An 18,803-nucleotide genomic window follows, 5' to 3' on the forward strand; every position below is an offset into this window, starting at 1 on the left:
CAATTACATAACCGGCTCTTCTGTTTGTCTTTATCAGCAGATAAAGATTTTGTGATAAAACAAATTATGAAACTTAAAGATATTTGGAAAAATGGCTTTGTGAAATAAAAACAGATTACAGAAAAAGTATGTATGAAATAAAAAAAGTCCGCAATTAAATATAAAAAGTCTTTTGTTGTAAGGTAAGCATGATTAAATGATTTAAAAAAAAAAAAAAAAAAAAAAAAGTTTTTTGTATTGGATTACTTAACAGTTTCATGTATCTAGATCAGTTTCTTTAGTTCTTGTGTTTGTATTACAGTTAAATATCTGTAACGTGATGAGGGGAGCTCAGCATACCGTAACTGTCATTACACCTTGCAACACGTTAGTGAGCAGTGCTGTGAATTTACGAGGACACAACTTGAGATCTAGTCACAAGTTTTGACTTAATGACTCAGTCTGACCTTCTGCATAAATTCTCATGTGGAAGAACAATAGCATCCAGCTTCCAATGCTGAACATCCTTCTGAGATTAAGTGCTGCCCAGGTGGAGGTTGGTGTCGGTCAAATGCTGCAGTCTAGTGGTGAAATTAGCAAAATGCACAGGACTAACAAGAGTAGGATACTCCCTTTGAGTGTTTCAAATAAGTAAAATCAATGTGTCATGAGTCTAATGAGTAACAGTTACATAACAGAAACACAATATAGTCATTTATCTATCAATGAATTTATTTTTAAAAATGACTTCAAATACATGATGGAAAACCGGTGGAATTCATTTTTATGCTGCGGCTACATTTTCTCACACATTGTGGTTTCAACTGTTGTTCTTTAAGCTACTTCCATATTATAGGGAATACGGTTTTTCCTGATCAAGATATTTCCAAATCCACCACATACCGAGTTACCAGTTTATTATGTACACCTGTGCAGTCTAAACAAGACAAATGCCCTGCAGTAAATCCTGTCTTTGTGAAGTTTATGAAGTTTCACTGTCAGAGAGGCGTTGAGCTGTCTGTGATCATTTTGGAGACTGATGTAGAATACTTAACAAACTAACTCAGTGTAGGCTCTTTGCAGTGCTTTAATTACAGGACAAAGACCGTGAACTGGTCTTGTGTAAACTCTGAAAAGGCAACAGAAGATGCAATCCTTCCTAAAGAACCACAGAGGATCCCATCAGAAACAGGGCAAGGCCACAGTCACTGAGGCAGTTTGAGACAATGCTTTCCAGCACTGATGTTTAACAACTTAAAAACTGCTAATTATAGGCAATTCAAGTAAAATTCCTGGTGCTTTGGGCAAAGGATTACAAAACACATTTTGAAACACTTTTGAACTGACAGCAATAAGAAGATCCAATGAAGTAAAATGTAAATTTGGGAAAGATCCAGGAGACAGCAAAAGAAACTAAATATTTACTACTTTCTAAACGTGGTATTTGATATGAAAACTAATTTACCAACTCTGTAAATTGCCAAATGAAGAAGTGGCTCAAAACAAGGCAAAACCAACACTGGGACAAAGATAACGTTGGTGGGGAAAGCAGAATAATTTGGGTCATGTTTTGATGAAAATTAGACTATTGCATCATGAAAACATATCCACTGAGATGCAGCATGCCATTTTTGATCCAAAACAAAATACTTAACTACATAGTATATTTCTTATATATCAGTTTATCCTCTGAATAGTGTTCTTTCCTCCATCTTTCACTGATTTGCCTTCTTACAAAACAGGTGAGATGGAGGGGAAAGTAAAGCACCAAAGAAATCCTCATGCACGCTCACTGTAATATCTGTCCAGTCATGAAGTAAACTTGGATTATGTAACCTTGTAAAAATGTATGAATCAAAAAGGAATGGAAATAACTTCAGCAGCTTTAGAATTAAAACCCTGGTGGGTGGGGAAGAATAAAGAGGCAGTGAAGCACTTGGAAAACCTGAAATTGCCTCCTATTGAAACTTCAAGAAATTTTAAAAAGAAAACTAGAGGCATCCCAAATGTTGCATTCCTCTTCATCTCGCTTTGCTCCACCCGTTTTCCCTGCCCTGATCACACTGTGATGGAAGACCCACGCCCCTCTGATTTGAAATGAGGGACAGGAGTTCAGGAGCACCCCTGATCTGACACCACTTGTATTGGTCCCCTCCCCGTTCTTCTCATCCAGATCTCCTTCTCTCTCCATCCCTCTGAGATTGAAGTGCATGATGAAGCTTTCAGATGAAGGACTAGCGCTTTGCTTTGGCTTCTTCTGCTTCTTTTTCTGATAAAAAATAAGAAGGAACATAAATAAGTGTGTAAAGTTTTTCATTTCAAAAATAGTAAAATCCATAAAACTGCTCCAAACACTTGGAGTCCTTAAGTCTTTTTAGATTAGATTAGATTAGATTAACTTTATTTATCCCACAACTGGGAAATTCATTTACCACAGCAGAAAATAAACATCTATAGAATAAACATCTATGGAAATATACAACAAAAATATACCAAATATACACTAATAAATACAATATACACGATATGTACATGTCTGCTGTTGTAAATTCTATTTATGAGAGTACAAATAAGCCGCTAAAACACATTGTATTTTCTACCTCCATGTCAGGACAGAGGTGTTTGGTACATGTACAAACAAATATTAACCAATAAATCCTCAAGCTACAGCGAGTATACTGAATCATCATGTCACAATAAGTAGCTTAACAAACAAATTGCAATAACTCTGTTGATGTGGATGTTTGCTGAAGTATTAGCCTTATGAACAGCACCTATACAAGCTTGAGGTTTTGTAGATGACTGAACGAAAAAAATTAAAATCTGCAATGTGATTCATAATTTCCAGCCCTCGTATATATTGTTTAAAATTTACAGAATAGGTCTATTCATTGTTGTGTTTTCTCACCTTTCCTGAGTTCATCTCTCTTCTTGGCAGCTTCCTCCCTCTGTTTCTTGATGATGGCCAGTCTGGCTAGGTCAGCCCTGGCCTGCTCAGTCTTTCCCTCAAGATGGAGCTTCATGTAGCGCTCCTTCGATTTCTGCTTCTCTATCTCCTCTCTGAGAGAATAGATGAGAAGAGAATAGAAGAGAATTCACATAAGGTAAAGTAATACGAATAATTTTGTAATACTACAAAATAAAATCCTGATGCAACAAACCAAGGTTAAGAGACATTGTACAATTTCAGAATCTTAGCAAAACAAAATAACAAATCCAAATATGGTCTTTTTGAGTGACTAGGCAACACTTACCTCTCTCTGCGAGTCAGTTCTCTGGGAGCAGCGACGTCTACTTCAGCCACCTTCTTGCTCTTCTGAGACACACGGTTTGGATTCTCAATTTCTATAAGCCCCTCCACTCCACTCCTCCTCCTGGACTGTGAGCAAAAAGAAACACCTTTATAATCTCAATGAAACAGGATGACGACTCCAGCTACCGACACAGAGCTGTTAAATAAATGCAGATCCTTGTGAGTTCATTGCCCGCCTGCTAATGTGATGTTATACCCTTTTTACACCAAAATTAGCAGGTACGTGCAGGTAAACTGCTGCTAACAAAGGTTACTGACTCCTTTTACACTACCAGCCGAGTTCTCCTTTCTGAGAGGACACATACAACTGCAGGAAGCAATGTCATCACATGCAGTTATAGAGCACAGACAAAGGTTGTGAGCTGCTAGCAACCATGCAGACTGGGAAAATGGATAATTCATGTCTTCTACCCAGGTCGGTGATCCTCTAGAACAGCAAACCAGCAACATCGGCTACAATGGCTTTTAAGAGGTAAATCCATTTTAGCAAGGCCAAACTTTACAGTATGTATGAGGTGTGGTGTTAGTCCTTCAGTGGCAAAGAGCAAGAACTTCTTTTTAGACTAAGAAAGATTCAACAATCACAAAGAGAGAACTACATGATAGAAGGTCAACAGTGACCTCCAGACCAGAGTCAGAATGTATCTTTGCATATCTGTCACCAGAAACATCTAAAATACAAAACCTTTGTTGACCATTTTGAAATTTTAACAATTGGGCTTCGGACCTGACAGACTTGCTCTCCCTGTGCTCTGGCATTTGCTTGACTGGAACTTTCTACAATGTTTCTGCTCAAACATGCAGAGAGCTTCATTTTGTTGATTTTCAGAAGAAATTTAAGACAGAATTGTTGACAGAATGATACAAGCAGCTGGAGGGAAAGCAGATACAAAGAGTAGTAAATTACCAATCTACATCACAGGGTAGTTCATAAATCACCAGAGCACTAAAGATTCTTTCAAAGCTACACTAAGAAATCTTCAATTTCATGCCTGAGTTATTACATAGAGGAAATTTTCACCCACAGCCAATAAGCAAACCAAGCAGTTTTACTAAGTCAGTAACATCACTCACCTCAGACTCCTCGTCACTGCTGCTCTCTTCTTCAGACTCTGCAGAGCTCTCTTTTTCTGCACCAGCATTTTCTTCCTGTGGACATACACATAAGGTCACACCTGACCTGACTTTTCAGCAACGGCATTCTACCACAAAAGGTATTTAACTCACCATCTCTCTCTGCACTCTCATCTGTCGGTCAATCTCCTCAGGGTTGCTGAACTGCTTTCCTCGGCCCTTATGGCCCTTTTTCCCTGCAACATAGTTGAGTAGAGTTGTTACTGGCATATAGACGGCATCCAAATGTAAAGCACACTACACAGTTTACTAAAATCTTTAAGAAAACTGGGGACACATTTATGTTAATGCTAAATTGCAAGCTGGGGGTGGAGACAAAAACAGTAACACCTGTACAATACAATATGATTCAATACAGCAGCCGTTGAATAAACATTACCATAAAATAGTTTTTATCTGTACTGGCAAGCCTGAACTAAACACTGATCATTTGAGGTCACAGTTTGTGGTGATGTATTATTAAATGGCATTATATGGAACAGGTGTTGCCGTTATTGTGTCCAGCCCCTGAATGTGGGCACAGATCTGGTCAGAAACAGATCGCAGCACAGTTCAGGTAAGTGTATCTACAAATCAACAAACAAGATCTCACGATATTAGTGTGAAAATACGCAGAGACTGTGTGTGGTGGGAGATGAGTCACACATGACGTTCACCGAGGGCCAGCTCCCTTCACCGGCAAATGTTATGTCTACTGAACGTTAGATATGGACATATAAACAAAAAATAGCCAGATAGATAGCTAGAGGATACTTTAACAAAGTACTTGTGAAAGTATCTGGCAATCGTGACAACCGCGAACTGCCAGGAATTGATGTAAATATTATTATAGATGTTAAAGTAAGCCGAAGCGGTCTCGTGTGCACATGGTACTGGCGGTTAAACACAACTTACCAAAATTATAATCATTCAAATCGCTATCTATGTTGAAATTACAAATAAGCTGTTAACTGTGTTCATGTGACGACATTAATTAACGACTGGTACGTTTGCTGTGACTTCCCGGAATCGCTCATACCCGTAAATTACACTCTGCTAACCGGTTAGCATGCTAGAAGCTAAGCATGTGAGAGTTCAACAGGAATTCATACTACTTTAGCTAGCAATTGGCTAGCTAGAATTAGCTTGCTAAAATTTAGCATGAGACGTTAAATATGATAACAGTGCTTACCGCCTCGAGGCATTATTAAAAGTGAAGATTATACAGATGAAGTCCGCTACTATAGGGCTGAAGAATCTGACAGTTGTACAGGTAAAATCGTCGGTTTAAACAGCTAGAAGAAAAGGCTAGAAACTACTTCGTGCCTCCCGCTACCGGCAGAGCAAACGTCGAAAGATTGCATTCAGTTGCGACAGTTTGCGCATGCGTAGTTAGGACCATTCAACCAATCGCTACACGGCAGCATTTGACTGACATGTTGATCTACCAATTAGCTAAAGAGTGCGAAACTAGTTCATAAAGGTTGTACCTCTCATTGACAGGTATACTTAATTGATTCGATTGTATCATGGCGATTCTACCTCCTGTTTTCAGGGGAGGGAGGGGTATAGTCTCACAAAAACATTTAAATTCCAAACTACATTTCACAAGTGGTAGAAATAGAGCATTGCATTATAATATTGATATTAATTGGACTGTGTAATAGAAATATTAGGGATGCAACAGAAGGTAAGAGCACAAGCTTTTCGATCCTGGCTGGTCAGAACATCTTTGCTAAGTACACACATTATACAATCCTGATCTCATGAGATCTTTTTTCTTCCCAAGGTCAAGAATAAAAATTAACTGCTAGGATTATTTAATAAGCAGCATTGCTGCTCAGACACTGTGAAGAGCTGGATGAAAAGCTAAAATAGTTATCAAAGTACTATTCTGTTCTCTTTGTTTTTGGTAGTTTGGTTGTATTCACATTTGTATATATATCTGTCAACTATTAATTTGTTATGTATGATAAGGTTGATTAAGGCATTACAATTCAAAAGGTATTAATCCAGAGCAGATAAAAATGATTAATGATCAAACAAGAAAAACTGCTGCTTTCCCATGATGGATTTTATTTTCAGTCTTAATACAAAAAGTCTTAAAAAGAAATGTCAGACCATACTTGCCATACAAATGTAAAAGTCATAAAAAATATGCTGTGTATTGACAAAAGGTGATGTTTCACTTGTTTCAGGTTTATGGAGATCTAATTAAACAAATGCAGGACAGAACAAATAAATAAAAGTAGTCACTAAATCTGATTCAACAGTACCTGCTTTTAAAATGAATACAAGCAGGGCAGAGACCTTCAAGCAAAAAAAAAAAAAAAAAGACAAAACAAACCAACTTTTCTTTTACACACCAACAAACTTAAAACTGTCTCTGAATACAAAAAGAGATAAATTCACTTCAAGAACATTTCCTGTGATGGAGGCATTAGATCCGATCTGTCATTTCTTCCTTCGATGTTGAGTCTTTATATCTTCCACTTCTTTCTCCATCAGGTGGTACTCTACTGTCGTCTCTGTCAACTAGAAGGGAAAGATTAGATATTAGTTATTCAACAGCTTTGGTGAGACACCAACCGACATCAGCCGTTGAAATGGTAATCAAATGTATAACTGAAATAATTAACTATAATTAAACTTTTTATATGAAAGCCAAACAGTGTTGGACCTGTGCTAAAACTATATTACTATCCAGAGTGTGACAATATGTATTAGCCCTCTCAAACAAATAAACACAAATTTATCCCAAGTCACTACATTGGTGTAATGTAAAAGCATAATTAAAGCTGCTCAGCACTCACCATGTCCAAAAGGATTTCAATCTTTAGTTTCAGGAGGTTGTTTTCCTCCTCCAGTTGCACATTTTTTTTCTTAAGCCGCTGCAATTCCCTACCAGATGCATTCCCACCAGATTCTGTTTTCAACAAACAGAATAAAATGATTAAATACAATGTTGGCCATCCAGAGACAGACAATGATCTAGCACATATGGCAACACTTACAACTACAGGAGTCTGTAGTAAGTGTTATCATCAAGTTATCACCTGTTATCCACTGTCCCTCTTCAAATTTCCAGCTCTGACCTCCAATGTTCATCATAGGAGGTCCATATTCAAGGCCCAGCTCTATTTCTCTTGTTGAGCGATCCAACTAAAAGAGATGAGAAGGCAAAACACAACAAATAAGTCTGCGTGCAAACTTAAATGAACAACAGCTGACAATGTAAAGCTAAACAATCTATATCTCAGTTCTCTCAAAACACGTTCTTCAGATCATTTGCCTTTGTTTATCCTCTGGGTATATTTTCTTATTAATGAATGTAGATTTGAATTTGAACTTACTCATCAGTGCTTCTCATTAAAACAGCGTCTTTAGTACGTTCAGTTTATCGATACCAATGATAATAAAGAACAGTAAGTTCTGTTAACTCACCGTATGAAGGCTGGACAGGGATGCAGATTTGCGAGGTGGAGTCTTCTTCGGACTGAATGTGTTTCCAAAGAGCGGCATCTTTATTGACTTTTTAAGGTCCTGTATAAGAGATGGTTCACCAATTAGTATGTTTTAGATACCAGTACCACGTAGCCACAGGGTGTGTTTATCGTTGCTAATGGTACATTACCGAGCTAATGCTAGGTGGCTAACACTCGCTAGCTGTGAGCGCTACTCATACCTGACATTTAAGTGAAACTGTCGATTGTCTCACAGGTGGGTTAGTAGTTGTGTCACTGAAAATATATAGTCAATATATTTACCTCCATACAGACTATTTACTTAAATTCTTAACGTGGTTGCAGAAGTTTTTTTTCTCTCCAAACAAAACCATGCTTGCGACTGCGCAAGTGCGAAAGTTGCCATACGTCTAAAATAGACAACTCTCTAAATGTTACATGGCTTCACTATGAAGCAATTTGATAGAATTTTACAATCACGTCAAGTAAAAGAAATATATATTTCAACCCAGAGCTCGAATACTCTATTTAGGGCGATAATAGCACGTTTTAATACTAAAAGTCCCATGAGGCTAACATAAACACCCCGATGCGGAAGAGAAAATGGTACCATCCATGAAACGTAAACGCATCACCATGGTGATCGCTTCCTCCGGTCTTTCCATTATATTATAATGCCTTTACTGCTAATTCAGATAGATTAATAAAAACAACTGATTACTTTAGAAGCCTCGTTTTTAAAACAAAAACGATCATATGATGATAAAAATGCAAACTTTCCAACGCAAAAGAGGTCACGAAGAGCCCCATATTCCGGATATAAAGTGAAATGACCCCGCCCACTTGATACAGTGCCCCAGTGGCCTAATGGATAAGGCACTGGCCTCCTAAGCCAGGGATTGTGGGTTCGAGTCCCATCTGGGGTGGTCGTTTTTACGTTGGAGAAAAAGAAACTGTTTCACGGATTATAATAATGATTGATTGACTAACAGATGTTTCAATCAACATTAACGCCAAACGAAAGACAGCGTTTAATCGGCTTCTGCGAAGTCGCACTTCTTCGCCGTCGCTCTCAACAGAACTAACCACAATAACAATTATTTGCTGAAATACATGAAAGACAGACTCGCAGGGGGATATCAACTGACATGGAGAAGCAGAGCCTAACACTGTGCGTACTGCTGAGCACTCTGGCTGCATCAGTGCAAACTTACCGTGAGTATCATTGGCGTGGTGTGTCCATACATGACGGAAACTAATTTTGAATCCAGTATAATTCAGTTAAACCCACTGTTGAAAAATAAATTCTCTTCGTTTAAATGGAAATTGCGTATGGCGGACAGATAGGCTACAGTTCATGGCACCTAGTTATACGTTAGGTTTTAAATAATGCTAATTTTGTTTACTCTATATGTCCATGATTAGAATGATTAGAATATATAGGCCTACCTCAATATTCCATATTAATATACGTGTTTAAAAATGGATTTGTGTTGTCTCATGTTTACTTATTAGTTTACTCGTATATGCAAACATACCCATCCAATAAGCCATGTTTAGTTTCAAATAGTAACTAAATTATACCTGTGTGTCTAAGCAACAAGCCCCCATGCTAGTCTATAAAGATTAATATTAATTTGTCTAATGACAGAAACCATTCAAGCAAAAGCTGTGTCTTCCTTATAGTTCTTTCTATTGGTGTCATGACATTATCTTACATAATGAGTGTTATCCAACCTCAGCCCCATAACCCTTTGCATCTTCCTGCAATGGTAGAGCTCCAAGAGGCCACTGTGTACTGGGATGCTGCCCAGAAGAGTGTGATCCTGAAGGAGGAGGTGATGGAGACAGATGGGGGAGCCTACGGTTACTTCAACGATTCTCTGCTCCTCTCTGGATGGGGTGTCTTGGAAATCTGCGCAGGTTATGGGGGAATCACACAGGAAGACGAGACCACCTTCTTCCTGGCTGGGTACCTTGAAGGTTACCTCACTGCTGGGTGAGTAGCCCAACTCAGGTTGTTGATTATAGACTAATAATGTTATGTCTATGTTATCTGAATTCTGTTTTGCTGCTTCAGTTTCAGTGTCTTGGTATTGTGCATGCTGCCTAATTTTGTGGCTTACCGGGATACTTGACTATAGCCTATATTAAAGGCATCATTAATGTCATTAGCAGTGATGGAAGAAGTATTCAGATCCTTTGCTTGAGTAAAAGCACCAATACAGTAATGTAAAGTCCTGGTTGTTCCAGACGTCTTCCATTTGAGAACTATGGAAGCGGCTGTGGTCACCTCATGGCTTGGTTTTTTAGCTCTGATATGCATTGACAGCTGTGAGACCTTGTATAGACAGGTGTGCGCCTTTCCAAATCATGTCCAAACAGCTGAATTTACTACAGGTGGACTCCAGTCAAGGTGTAGAAACATCTTAAAGATCATCAAGCGAAATGGAAGGATCCTGAGCTAAATTTCAAGTGTCACAGCAAAAGGTCTGAATACTTATGTTAAGGTGATATTTCAGTTTTTAGTTTCTAATACATATGCAAAAATTTCTAAAATCCTGTTTTCACTTTGTCAAAATAGATGATGATGTTTTCTAAATTCATTCACTTTAGAAAGAATGAGAGGAGCATTAACTGAAAAGTCAAACTGAAAAGATCTTTAAGATTGTGGTAGTATTTATAAAATGAGAAATAAAAAACAAACTTTAATTTGGATATAAACCTGAAATATGGGTGGGGTTATTAAATTAAATTGCATTTCTGATTACAATTTTGTCAATGTATATTGTCACTTTAGCTTTAAACTTTGGATTGTGTTTTTTTAGTGTCATGGAAATTAAAATCCCCTCTCTTCTTACTTCTTTCTCCATTGCAGACAGATGTTTAATCACTACTCCAACATGTACCCTCAGCTGATAAAGGATCAGAAGGTTTTGAATCCCCTGAAAAAGTTTTTGAGGTACAATCTTATTATCTGTCAAATGCAAAATGTAAAAATGGCATAAAGTGATTGTTATGATTTCAAATTTAGATGCACAACAAAAAATCATGCAGCAGATTTGAGAAGCAACCAAATGCAGAAAGTGTGCCTTTCAATTCTCTCATTGATCGGCAGCAAACAGGACCAGTGGGCCAAGGAGCAGGTGAAACTGAGGAGAAACAGCGACCCCCTGTGGAAGCATCTGGGACTGATCCTGGCCCAGCTGGACGGACTCCACGCCGGAGCTGCACAGTGGGCCAAAAGCAAACACAGAGAGGTGTGTGAGTGTGTGTTGGAGAAGTGGGTGAAAGAGTTGTCACAGTATCATTTAATTAATCGCTGCCACTTTCTCCCCTCCCTGCCCAGCCTCTGTCAGCGTTTGCAGTCCAGTTTCTGAACGGCGTCGGTGACCTCCTGGACCTCGTCCCAGCCCTGACACCTCGCTCCAACTTCTCCACAGGGACCGGCACTTTCAGGATGCCAGGAATGGGCCACTGCACTGCTCTCATAAAGGTTAGGCCAAGCTCATTTGGCTCAAGCTGTGAGGTAGCACTTGGGAAACCTCAGCGTAGGTCTAATTGCTTTAATTGTGAGCCTTGTGTATGGGTTTCCTCTTGTAAAGTCTGTCAATGAGTCTAAGAGGCCATTAGGAGGGGGATATTTTCTCTTCCACCTACAGCTATTCAGGGAACAAAAACAAAGTGCAAATGGAGGACAGAGTGCAATCAGAAATCCTGCATCATTAATGCCATTTTATTTCTTATTATCTGGTTAATTACAGGAACCTCAATGTTATTTCTGTTAATTAATTCACTTAAGTTGCCTCTAATTTAAACAAAATGTTTCCTACAATTTGAAAGTCATTACTAAAGTTGCCACATTTAATGAGAGAGATAATCAAAAGCAGGTTTCAGCTGCTTCTGTTGAGAAACGAAGGAGATCAAAACCTTCAATAATGAGGCAAGGTACATTTCATGTAACTATGGTAACCTAATTTAAATCCAGTCTGTTTGCTTAAAAGTGGAAAAAAATTGGATAATTACAAACACAACAGAGAGTCTGTCACCATGCTAGCTGGCTGTCTGAGCTAAATGCTTATGCTCGCTTGGCAACATGCTATGACAATAACAATGCTAACATGCTCATGTTTAAAGTTGGGTGTGGTTTAGCATGCTAATACTTGCTGATTAGCACTAAACACAAGGTTACAGCTGAGGTTGTTGAGATTATATTCAGTTCTGCAGGTATTTGGTCATAAACCAAAGTATTTAGGCAAAACAAAATTTTCACCTAGATGAAAGGTTTTTACATTTAGGACAATTGTTATTATATTTCCAGGGTAATTCTTCTTCTTAAAAAAAACATACATGCCTCAATACCTTCTCTTGTTTCTCTGTGTCTCAGGTGCTGCCAGGCTTTGAGAACCTGCTGTTTGGCCACTCTAGCTGGTACACTTATGCAGCCACCATGCGCATCTATAAACACTGGGACTTCAGGGTGTTTGACACACACGCCGCCACTGGAAAGATGTCGTTCAGCAGCTACCCTGGTACACACACACACACACACACACACACACACACATGCACACAAACATATGAGCTGCACACGGCTCTGTGCACTTTCTCCTAAAAGAAGTGAAGTGGGATTTGCAGCTTGTAGTTGAAATAGTGTTCTCTGAGTACATGACCTAAATTTTGAGCAGTGCAAGTTTGTGAACCTGCAGCACAGTGAAGCACGACTTTCTTGTAAAAGCCCTGAGCTGAGGTGAACGGCTTGTCCTTAATCCACACAGTTTTATTTTCATCTTGGAAAATACAAACACCGACATCAAGGACTTAACCCAAATCCTCAATGGACATTTTCTACAGAACGTAATTCTTCTGCTAAGCACACGGCTTAGTCAGTGACAAGGAAACAGCTACCACAGTGTGCGTACACCCAAACACAGCCACAATGAAATGGATTCCCTCACTGTCAAGTGAGAGGATGCTGAGTAATTTTGCGGGCAAAGATTTTCCAAGTGGTCCAGGCCATAAAAATCCTCTTACAGGCTCCACTGCTATCAGAACACAAGTGGTTTTAAAGCTCTATTTTTAGAGGCCGGGAGGCCAAGGATATCATTTCACTATATTAAAAAGAAGAGATGAGTTACACTGCTGCCAGTGGAGGTGGTGTGTGACCCCTGCAGCCTTCCTAAGCTGCTTTCTGTCTGACATTGACAAACATTTAGCATACACAGCAGATCCGGGCCAACAGAAAACTTTATACACAAGTAGAGGTCACGTTGGTGCAAATGTTCCTCTCTTTATCATTTTTTTTTATAGTAGCTGCAGCAGCATTGTGTTCTTATTTTCAGTAGCAGTAACAGCAGCAGCTGTAGTTGTGTTACAAGTAGTGTTAATGTAATGGCAGCAGCTGTAGTATGAGTCCATGAGCCATGAGCCATGCTACTATTACTGATACTAAATCCCATAATAGAAGTGATTGAAATGCAAGTGAAAGCAAAAATACATCAATATAAGATTCTACAGTTTGTAGGTGATGTAGGTGAGTAATGACAGATAAATGTACTACATTATAGTGATACAAATTTTAACAATTTTATATACTGTTGGGTAATTTAATGCAGAAATGTGCCATATTTTGTAAGATGTTATTTTTCGTTTTGAAAGATCTTAATCAGCAAAGCAACTCGTAACTAAAACTGTCACAAAATGTAGAGGAATAAAAAGTTGAATATTTCGCTATGAAATGTCGTGGAGAAAAAGTATGAAGTAAAAAAAAAAAAAATCACTAAACTATTGCTAAATATTGAGGTTATGAAAGCTGTGGGTTGTAGTTACGGGTAAAAACGATTTCATCACATCTCTGTTTACCTTCCCCTCCTTTTTCAAATATTCCCTTTTAAATCTTTGTCCTAAAACGCCTTCCTCCTCTCATATGACCACCACTTCCTCCTCCTCCTCCTCCTCTTCCTCCTCCTCCAGGCTTCCTCATGTCTCTGGATGACTTCTACCTGCTTGGGAGTGGCCTGCTGATGACTCAGACCTCCATCGGTGTCTTCAATACCTCTCTGTTCTCCCAGCTCAGCCCTCACAGCCTGCTGGCCTGGCACAGAGTCCGCCTGGCCAACAGTATGGCGCACAGCGGAGAGGAGTGGGCGCACGTTTTCTCCAGATACAACTCAGGTGAAATCCTGTTGAGATTAATTTTTTTTTTTTTGTCCATTATTGCTGAAACATTATTATCAGACTCCAGAACTATCAACCAAACAACCACATAGACCCAAAAATGTGAAGCATGTCATCAGTGTATTTACAGTTACAATGTATTAGCAAAGTTTTCCCTTTAAGGAAGAAGATTGTCTTTGAACCTCATTTCATCTTCATTATCAGTGTGTCATTGCACTGGAGAGGGATTGGTTGCTAGGGAGTACACATACTAAAACAGTTACAGGATGCCAGACTTTACTTTGGTGGTTCAAAGTGAGTTGAATTGTGTTTATTTGAGTAATAGAAAAGCAGGAGAGGACAGAGAAATAATAAGGAAATGAGACTTGCGGGAAGGCATGAAGGATTACCTTGTTGTGGGACTAAACCCTGACTATGTAAAAAATCCCAGGACAAATTTCCACTAGCAGACTCTCAAACAGAGCATCCTTCTTGTTACACAACACTTGTGTGTGTTAATTGGGCAGCTGCTTTGATCTTTCACGTCATGTTGCTATGGGAGGCCAGAGGAGAACAGGACAGAGTGTTCTTGAGACTGACAGACTGCCATCCTCCAGTAGCCTCTGCTCTCACGCTCACCGTCCTGCTCTTGTGGTGGCCCTACAGGCAGCTGACGTGAGAGCCTGTGTTTTCGTTTCATTTAGATTGGGTTAGGTGTGGGATTTACTGTCTGAGCGAGTCAGTACGTCCTTGAGCATAAATTCACTGTTTTTCTTCCACTGGTTCCAGATGCCTCAGGCACATGCAGGACTGTGCATGTTATTTTACCTGTGCGAGTCATTTGCCAGCAGCCAACTTCAGGAGGTTTTATATCAGCAAGAGAAAGAGTCTGCAGCTGCTCTGACAGCACTGTGAGGCGGTACCTTATTTGCATAGTGGTGTTTTCGGGTAAATGATAACGCCATCATGCTAACATGCTCACAATGAAATTACAAACATGCTGAAAAGTTTGTCAAGTTTAGTTTGCAAAGTAGCAATAAACAAAAAGTATAACTGAGGCTGATGGTGCAATCCACCCAATCATTGTTGGGACATCTCACTCAAAACCACAAAAGGAATCATGATACATCATGTAGGAATCATGATTATCTGTACAACATTTCATACAAACCCATCGAGTAGACATTAGGTTATTTTACAGGATTGATGAAAACTTTAATTTGCTGATGGATCAGTAAAGTTGTGAGGATTCTTCCTTTGGGCACCGTGTATTACATGGCAATCCATCCAGTTTTTGTTGAGTCACTTCTGTCTGAAATAGCTGCCTAACATCAGTTCTCAGATGTCAGGGCATTCTTGAATGTGCCACCAGGGAGAGATTTGAAACGATCCCTGCTCTCAAATTTTAGAGCAGAACAGACCTGTGATCAGAAATGGAAGTTAATAATAAAGATGATATCTTCTTTACTGTGACGGACTAATCTGAGTTAATATTTGTAATGTTTTAACGTGAAACCAGTGACGGCTTTTTAAATAAGAAATCAAAACCTAAAAACTAACAGCACGCTAAGAATGATGGTCAGCACTTAAGTATAATGTATGTGATTTTTGGTTAATGGTAAAACATACAAAATCCTTTTATGGAAAGTTCAGTATAACTTGTTAAAGGCCTTAAATTTTTCAGATTAAATTAGTTTTGTTGGGTCATCATGGGCAGGAAACAGAGCTTGTTGCTTCCTGTATTTCAGGTACATATAACAGCCAGTACATGGTGGTGGACCTGAGCAGGGTCTCTCTGGGTCACAGCATCAGGGATGGAGCTCTAACCGTGGTGGAGCAGATTCCTGGGAAGGTGATGCACTCTGATCAGACTCCAGCTTTACGCAGAGGTAAGGAGCAAACACTTGTGTGTATCTGTTCGTATGTTGTACGTCGGCTGTAACAATGTGTCTGCACAACTTCCACCTTCAGTGTGTTACACTCGGCAGGTTATTGGCCGTCCTACAACATACCGTTTCATGTTGACATCTACAACCTGACTGGGTACGATGTGATGTGGAAGAGATACGGAGTAGACTTTTCCTATGACCTCTGTCCCCGAGCTAAAATCCTCCGCAGGGACCAGGCCAGGGTCTCTAACCTCAACTCCCTCAAACACATCATGAGATACAACAGTAGGTAGAACAGTAACTCTCGCATTTCTCATATTTCATATATTTCCTGAACACAAAGGGCTTTAGAGATGTGAAAATATTCAGAAATAATAAATCATTCAGGATATTGTTGCTGTTTTCAAACCGCAGCATGAGTAAAGGTCAGACTGGTTTTTTCTGTTGCAGACTACAGGAGAGACCCCTACTCCAAGGGCCATCCGTGTAAAACCATCTGTTGCCGTAACGACCTGAGACCAAGGAGACCACACGCGGGAGGTTGCTATGACACTAAGGTCAGAGGTCATGAGCACATTAGTGTCAGAGTCAAGTTTGAGAAATGCTCCGTACTTTAGTGAGAAGATTCAGTTTCTTAGTGCAAGTTCATGCAGTTTTGGTTATTTAATTCAAGACAACATTAATGACAGAAGTTACATCACATTTTGAGTATTGTTAAACTTTATATCTGATATATTCACTATAGCTGCTTTAAGGTGAGATCATAATGTAGGAATAATATGGCCTTTTCTTATTGTTTTTGGCTTGTCGTTGTGGACCACCACTGTCACAAAGGTCCTCTCTGATCCCAGCTACCTAAAATGTTTCACTCAAAACCACAAATGTCAACCTCATGGTGGAGCTGGTAGAAAAGTCAGACGATCACCAAAGGCATTAGGATGGGAGCAACGGGAGCAATTAATGTATGTTTAAAACTTGGTGCCCATCCATCTCGTAGATGTTGAGATATTTCACATTATAAGAGAAAAAATGAACCTGCTGGTGATGCTAGAGGAAAGGTCAGGGGATCGCCCAACTCGTTAGGATTCATCTTCCATCCACAATAATTTTGTTAGACTACTAGGCGACAGTTTTCTTAGAGGCTTCTCCTCTCTAAAGAAAAAAAAACTGAGGGGATTCACTGAATCCTTTTCATTTCTGCCTGGAAAAAGGTCAAATTTAATTCGATCAGCATCTTAAAAAATGTCATGGAACCCACATTGGGAAACATTATAAAGCACAGGTTTTGAATTACCAAACTCCATTAATGGCAACAGAGATGTCTTCATGGATGTGCACAATATAAATCTGTTATTTGAACCTTATTAAATGTCTGCACTTACTTCTTGTTACTCACTCCCTCCCTTGTTCCCTCCCTACAGGTGACCGATTACCAGATGGCTCTGCAGCTGGTCGCAGAGGCAATAAACGGCCCCACGACGCAAGGGGGTCTGCGGCCGTTCTCATGGCAACCCTTCAACCTCACGGCTCATCGGGGTCTCCCGCACACCTACAACTTTCCCTTCGTCACCATGAGGCCCGCACTACGCCGACCCTGAGAGCACAGAGATGGGAGGTACCATCCTAAAACGTTCTGAACATCCTGGTCTGTATGTGATAACTGGGCTCAGTTTAAAATACTGGCAATATATAATCCATATGTCCCACTAATTAACTAACAGTGTGGTGGTGTGAGTTCATTTTGGAACAAAGGATAGTTGAGACTGAATAATTGACAGCTAGCTAGTTGCTAGCTAGAACATTTTCTGTTCAATAAATGTCAATAATTGTTGTGAATATTATACTTTTCTAATGATCAATGAAAGTGTTATTTTGACATGTAAGCTAGACTGACATTTCTCTAACACATTACTGTGCACAAAAATACATATAAACCTCCCGGTGTGGCGCAACAAAAAATAAATAAATAAAAAAATTGCATAAGCCTCACCTCTGCTGCTACAACTCCAGTGTAAGGGAAACACTGTAAACTATTTACTAATCCATTAGTACATGCATTGGTTGTTTGTACTGAACACAAGCCATTAGATGTTCCTGTTGTGACCACTATTGCGCTCCTCTTTCAGTGTACATCCGAGAGTGGCAGCATCATGCCAGTGTACACTGAATTAACATGAGGATTATGGATTTATCAACAGACTGTTTAAAAGTTTGTTCCACAAAGTTTTGGATGGTTGCCATCAGGGAAATGTCCTTAATGTTTTATTTATATATTAAGATAATAATTTATTTGTGTTGTTATTTTGTTTAAAGTTCTATGCAATGTTTACTCAGGTTTGCTCTGTGTGGAGCAACATTTTCAGACTGATTTTATGTAAATATTAACGACAATAAAATCTTCCTGCATTATAAATAGTGGCGCATTTTCTTTTGAAGTAAGTATTCGGAATAGTTTCACAAAAACTACAAGACCCAGTTTTTGGTGTTAATCAAGTTAATCAAGGCCAACGAGACCCAAACCGGAACTGGTGCAACTTTATTTTCAAAATAAAACAAGTTCACATATCTGAAGAACCGCTCATCACTTAAATTGAGCAGATTATCTGGATCAAATACAGAATAAAACCCACAATTTAAATAAAATAGAAGGATAAAAACAAAATTTTTACACAATGTTTGATTGTGTATAAAATCAGGTTCTCCACCATTCCTGGTGAAATGTATATTTAACTTTGTTTTACCCAAAGGCTGAGATCTCAGCCTGAATTTTATAGATTTAAACCTTTAAATAGTGTATGTAACACTAAATTGCATATATATATATATATATATATATATATATATATTGAAATCGTAGGCTTTTAAAGTGACACCTGTACTATTACTAAT

General features: G+C 39.0%; 3 protein-coding genes and 1 non-coding gene across 6 annotated transcripts; 2 read left to right on the forward strand and 2 right to left on the reverse strand.

Annotated features, from left to right (window-relative positions):
- Positions 1–690: 690 nt before the first annotated feature.
- On the reverse strand, positions 691–5,765 carry pdap1a (pdgfa associated protein 1a). The gene is made up of 6 exons (XM_056366755.1): positions 5,598–5,765; positions 4,520–4,602; positions 4,367–4,441; positions 3,234–3,358; positions 2,888–3,039; positions 691–2,248 (listed from the first exon to the last, which is right to left on the reverse strand). Exons 1-6 carry the CDS (start codon positions 5,608–5,610, stop codon positions 2,214–2,216), a joined length of 483 nt encoding a protein of 160 aa, XP_056222730.1. The 5' UTR covers positions 5,611–5,765; the 3' UTR covers positions 691–2,213.
- A 696-nt stretch (positions 5,766–6,461) lies between these two features.
- On the reverse strand, positions 6,462–9,188 carry cby1 (chibby homolog 1 (Drosophila)). 3 transcript variants are annotated; one of them, XM_056365220.1, is made up of 5 exons: positions 9,084–9,188; positions 7,850–7,948; positions 7,462–7,567; positions 7,219–7,331; positions 6,462–6,940 (listed from the first exon to the last, which is right to left on the reverse strand). In XM_056365220.1, exons 1-5 carry the CDS (start codon positions 9,114–9,116, stop codon positions 6,860–6,862), a joined length of 432 nt encoding a protein of 143 aa, XP_056221195.1. In that variant the 5' UTR covers positions 9,117–9,188; the 3' UTR covers positions 6,462–6,859. The 3 variants fall into 3 exon arrangements, with proteins under 3 accessions (XP_056221195.1, XP_056221196.1, XP_056221197.1); XM_056365221.1 differs by lacking the exon at positions 9,084–9,188 and adding an exon at positions 8,173–8,337; XM_056365222.1 differs by lacking the exon at positions 9,084–9,188 and adding an exon at positions 8,091–8,337.
- Positions 8,723–8,795, forward strand: trnar-ccu (transfer RNA arginine (anticodon CCU)). The gene has a single exon. It is a non-coding gene; the product is annotated as a tRNA-Arg (tRNA).
- Positions 8,752–18,314, forward strand: plbd1b (phospholipase B domain containing 1b). The gene is made up of 11 exons (XM_056365219.1): positions 8,752–9,084; positions 9,646–9,868; positions 10,748–10,831; positions 10,988–11,129; positions 11,219–11,365; positions 12,257–12,401; positions 13,843–14,043; positions 15,774–15,914; positions 16,014–16,199; positions 16,365–16,471; positions 17,336–18,314. Exons 1-11 carry the CDS (start codon positions 9,018–9,020, stop codon positions 17,510–17,512), a joined length of 1,620 nt encoding a protein of 539 aa, XP_056221194.1. The 5' UTR covers positions 8,752–9,017; the 3' UTR covers positions 17,513–18,314.
- Positions 18,315–18,803: the final 489 nt, after the last annotated feature.

Source organism: Seriola aureovittata, chromosome 21 (assembly GCF_021018895.1).
Source record: "Seriola aureovittata isolate HTS-2021-v1 ecotype China chromosome 21, ASM2101889v1, whole genome shotgun sequence".
Classification (NCBI taxonomy): Eukaryota; Metazoa; Chordata; class Actinopteri; order Carangiformes; family Carangidae; genus Seriola; species Seriola aureovittata.